The following is a 4,377-nucleotide window of genomic DNA, read 5'->3' as shown; positions in this document are numbered from 1 at the left end:
ACATGTATACACACTCACACACACACACATTTCAGCAATCTAGCTTCACACTCGAGAATGTATTTGTATTTCAGTGTAAAAGCAGTGACCCATTCTCTCATCCTCTCATCAGTTTTTTCCTCTATCAACCCCTCTTTCATCTTTCTGTCTTTCATCTTACTGCTGATTTCTGTCCAGTAGAATAAAAAAGAGAACAAGCTGGCTGAGGAGGAAACACTAAAGAAATCTAATGCATTGTATTTGTGTGCACCAACAGCAAAACAAAAATCACGTCTCGTTTATAAACTGCCATGAATYACGTGCAAATGACAACAATGTGTTCCACAAGTTTTATAAAATAGGATATAAAAATGTTATTTTATTTAATGTCAGTAAAGAATTTTAAATGTGTCTCAGCATGTTTGACATTTAAATGATTTTTCACTGTTTTTGGTCTAAAGTAAACTATTAAATTGATGTTTGTTTTTCATTATTTAAAATTTTATGAAGGTCAGGTGTAGAGTTTTATCTAAACTTTAATTTTTGTGCTGTTTCTTTTGTTTACTAGTCCAGGTACAAAGAATCCTAGGCTGGGTTTACCAAATAACATCACATGGTTACCTTTAAATATCAAGAAAATTAGACTGAGGAAAAAACATTACACTATTTCTGGAAATATTTACATTTTATCAAATTCGGTGCACATTAGAAGCTACATATTTTCTGAAGAGTCTAGTGTGAGAGCTGCCCAATGTAACCAGGACAAGTTATCAACACAACACAATCACTGAGAGGCAGAAGAAGTCAGTGTGGAGTTTTTAAACTTTAGTTGGAAAACTGTAACATTTTTCTTAAAGGTGGGGGTGTTATTATATAAAATCAACTTATTTAAGCTTTATGTCATGTTATAATGTCATACACTCATCAAAAACAGACACAGAGTGTTGCTTTGACTCATCCATGCATGTTTGAGAAATCCTTGAATCTCCTYTGGTAATCATGTGGAGCTGCCTAAACACTTGCTGGTACAAAGCTCCGCCTATTTATACAAAGCTCCTCCCTGGAGCTCAGTCTGAAGCTGATGTCTCGCCCCATATAGCACCCCCTCCCACTGAAGCATTGTAGTGAAGATGTGCTGAAGTGGGAGTGTCTGAAATGGTAGGAAGTTTTTAAAGAGGCAGAGACCAATTTAAAGGTGTTGGACAGGCAATGATGCATATTCAAATTTATTTTTGATTTATACAGCAGTGTCATAACAACTGAAGCTAACATAGTTACTTGATTGTGGTATAGAATTAAAATCTGTGATTGGAAAATACATAACCCCYTTTTAAGTTTAAAAAGTGTGTTGTGAGTAAAATTAATTTAATGCACATCCTGTCAYCAATAAATGGAATTTAATGAAGACTTCTGTCGTTATGAAGCAAAGCTATCAGCTCAAACAACTCAAGTTTTTGTCTTATTTAGGAGGATGGTCTTCAGAAATGCTATTTTTGAGCCATTTAARAGTAAACCTTTTCCTTCAGAAATATAATATACAATATATCTTCATTTAAAAAAAATGCAAACAACTGAATATGCAAGATGAATAATTGAGATTCCTATGCGGAAATAAAAGTTATCATTTCAAAGTGTAAAAACAGAATTAACCATTAAGGCATGTATAAAAACAAGTACGTGAGTAATAAGTGTTTTTGTTTATTTCATATATTGGGGAAACACATTTTATTTTATCCTCTTTGTAAAAGAGTCACCTTTACTATGATATTTTTGCCCTGCAGATAGTGTTTGTTTGATTGTTGTCTGAGTACTGTTGGTACAAATTTATGATTTTTCTGGCTCGGGTAATGATATAGGTTCTGATCCAACATGAGCTGCTACCAGACCCATCTTGTTTTACAGAATCCTGCAAATAAAATGAATCAGTTTGATCTAACGCTRAGTGTTTTGCTGCMTTCTTTCTTTCAGAACTGTCACAGCTGTGGTCCTCTGCTGTGTGGATGCAGTAATTAACAGTGTGTGTGTTGGGATGGTGTGTGTGTGTCAGGAGGTCTGTGCATGTGTGGTTTTTAGACACATGGGGACAAATGTTTTTGCCCATCTCTCCCACTGGGTATTTCAGAAAATTAAGTAAATGTGCAGCATTAATTGCATTTTCCCCTCCTTAAATTTCAGCCCCTAAATATTTTATTCATACCTTTGGATTAAAAATATATATAATTACTTATGTCCCATTACTGTGTTATGGTAAGCCTGTGATTGTAAGGGTTGACAAAATGTCTTCTGGGTTTCAAATTAAAAACTTCTAAAACTTTCAAAGTTTATTTTATTTTTATTTTATTTAGCAAGAGTTCACAGAACTCACACCTGACCTCAGACTAGTTTAACTTCATACTCAGAAGCCTAAACCACCGAGCTGGGCAAACAAAATATAACACATCTACACACATTCAGGCTCCAAAAACAACATTTTCATAATAGCAGGTTGAGCAAGTGTTCATTTATGGTMGCACTGTTGCAAAACATGAAACCAGTCCAGTTAGCAAATACCTTTAACCCTCAATATGAAACCCAACAAGCTTCCGTTTTAGAGGTTCTCACAGATTCCACATTGAGATTTCTTAAAATAAAACAACACTGTAAGCAGTTTCAAACAAGTAAATGAGATTTACTATTAAAGCACTGTTTTCAAAATAACAGATAAAAAGTAAGAGCATCTGCTTCGATATTTTAATGTCTATCAGCAGGTTTTAAAGACCTGTCAATTCTTTTTTTGTGAAATACATTATTTGAAAAGAAATTAAACACTCATGCATCAATAAAGCTGAGGCAGCAAAAACTAAAGCATCCTGTCAGTGACAAGTCAAGCAGAGCAATATATCTAAGAAGTATTTTTACCTCAGCCCACACGCTGAGCAAAATGCCAACTCTTGGCCTTGAGAAACACACACTTGCAGAATGACACACACACACCCTAACAAACAGCAGATCAAGCACAGCCAACCACGGTAGCGGCCACAGAACATAAACAACTTTCACACGCTCTGCGAATCATCTGAGCATTTCACTATAGTGTTACACAAATATATTCAGCCACACATATAAATATAAGCAACCATAATTATTCCTCGAGACCGCAAATGACCGTGACGGAAAGCCGGTTCCCACAGTTTCAGCAGCGCTGCAGCCCAGCCCAGCCCAGCGGTACTGGGAATCTGCAGCTCAGTTTACAGCAGAGACGGGTCGCTGTGCGAGCCGAGAGGGGAAGGTGACGGCTGACAACAATCAGCGGTTTGTTGGTTTCAATGCAAACGGCAGCGTTTATGTTCTGGCTGCAGCTAAAAACTATTTTGTGCTCGGGTGACAGAAAAGACATTTGACGTATTCATTCATAGACGCACACACCTCTCTCCTAGTGGCAGCAGCTGTTTGAGTGCTAATCTCCAATAACTACTGATCTGGCCTCTATGGAAAGAACCATAAAAAACTGTCTCTCTCTCTCTCTTCTGACACATTTATCCCTCTGATAATGTAACACAAAGAGCAGAGACTTRGGGTCCTCTGTTAGACCAAACATGGAGGTGTTCGTTCAACATTTTAGTGAAGATCGACTGAGTGATAAAAGGTAAATAAAAACGTAACTTACAGTCTATAGAGCTTAGTCGTTCCCAGGAAAAGCAGCTCAGGAAACACGGCCAGATTATTCCGATTTAGGCGCCTGTGAAAACACAACATGAATCAGCAACCTTAAAAAATAGTATTTTTAAATGTCTATAATAAATTTTATGACTTTTATGCCATTTCGGTGCAGTTAAAAAACATTAGGGACWATAAGAAAAGACTGATGGATACATTTATTTTTTTCTAGCACACGTTTTTAGATAGAAACATGGACACAAAAAAGACTAAGTTACCCACTATTTGAGGGGGTACAACATGGCTGCCAGACAAACAGTGAACCTGTGAAAGATGAAGGGGACAGGGGGGGACGAAGACGAGGGAAGGGGGTTCGGATGAAGGGGGAGGGAGGTGGGGAACGCCATTTCCACAAAGACGAAGGAGAGGAGATGATGTGGGAAAAACAAACAGGCAGTCTGGCCGGGCTACCGAATGTGTGAAAAGGACCCCACTGAGTAAACAAGGCCCTCACAGGGGAAGAACCCACAACAACTCATCACACACACACACACACACACACACACACACACACACACACACACACACACACACAGAGGGGTTGAGAAAACTCGGCTGAATTTAATAATCTGGTTGCAATCATTTAACCCCGGTTGAGTGGAGTGAAGAGGTTTGTGTGCCAATATGTGTGTGTGTCAATATGTGTGTGTGTGTGTGTGTGTGTGTGTGTGTGTGTGTGTGTGTGTGTGTGTGTGTGTGTGT

The 4,377-nt window shown here is 37.9% G+C and overlaps 1 protein-coding gene across 6 annotated transcripts in view; it reads right to left on the bottom strand.

Annotated features, from left to right (window-relative positions):
• slit2 (slit homolog 2 (Drosophila)) overlaps positions 1-4,377 on the bottom strand; it is an 89,450-nt gene that overhangs the window by 73,031 nt on the left and 12,042 nt on the right. For all 6 annotated transcript variants that reach the window (XM_014013232.1, XM_014013233.1, XM_014013234.1 and 3 more), the window contains exon 4: positions 3,626-3,697. In XM_014013232.1, coding sequence (XP_013868686.1) covers positions 3,626-3,697 — 72 coding nt within the window. The remainder of the gene's footprint in view (positions 1-3,625; positions 3,698-4,377) is intronic.

This window comes from Austrofundulus limnaeus, unplaced genomic scaffold (assembly GCF_001266775.1).
Source record: "Austrofundulus limnaeus strain Quisiro unplaced genomic scaffold, Austrofundulus_limnaeus-1.0 Scaffold99, whole genome shotgun sequence".
NCBI classification, from domain to species: Eukaryota; Metazoa; Chordata; class Actinopteri; order Cyprinodontiformes; family Rivulidae; genus Austrofundulus; species Austrofundulus limnaeus.
Note: the sequence above shows the minus strand (reverse complement) of the source record. Positions and strands in the feature narration are given on the sequence as shown.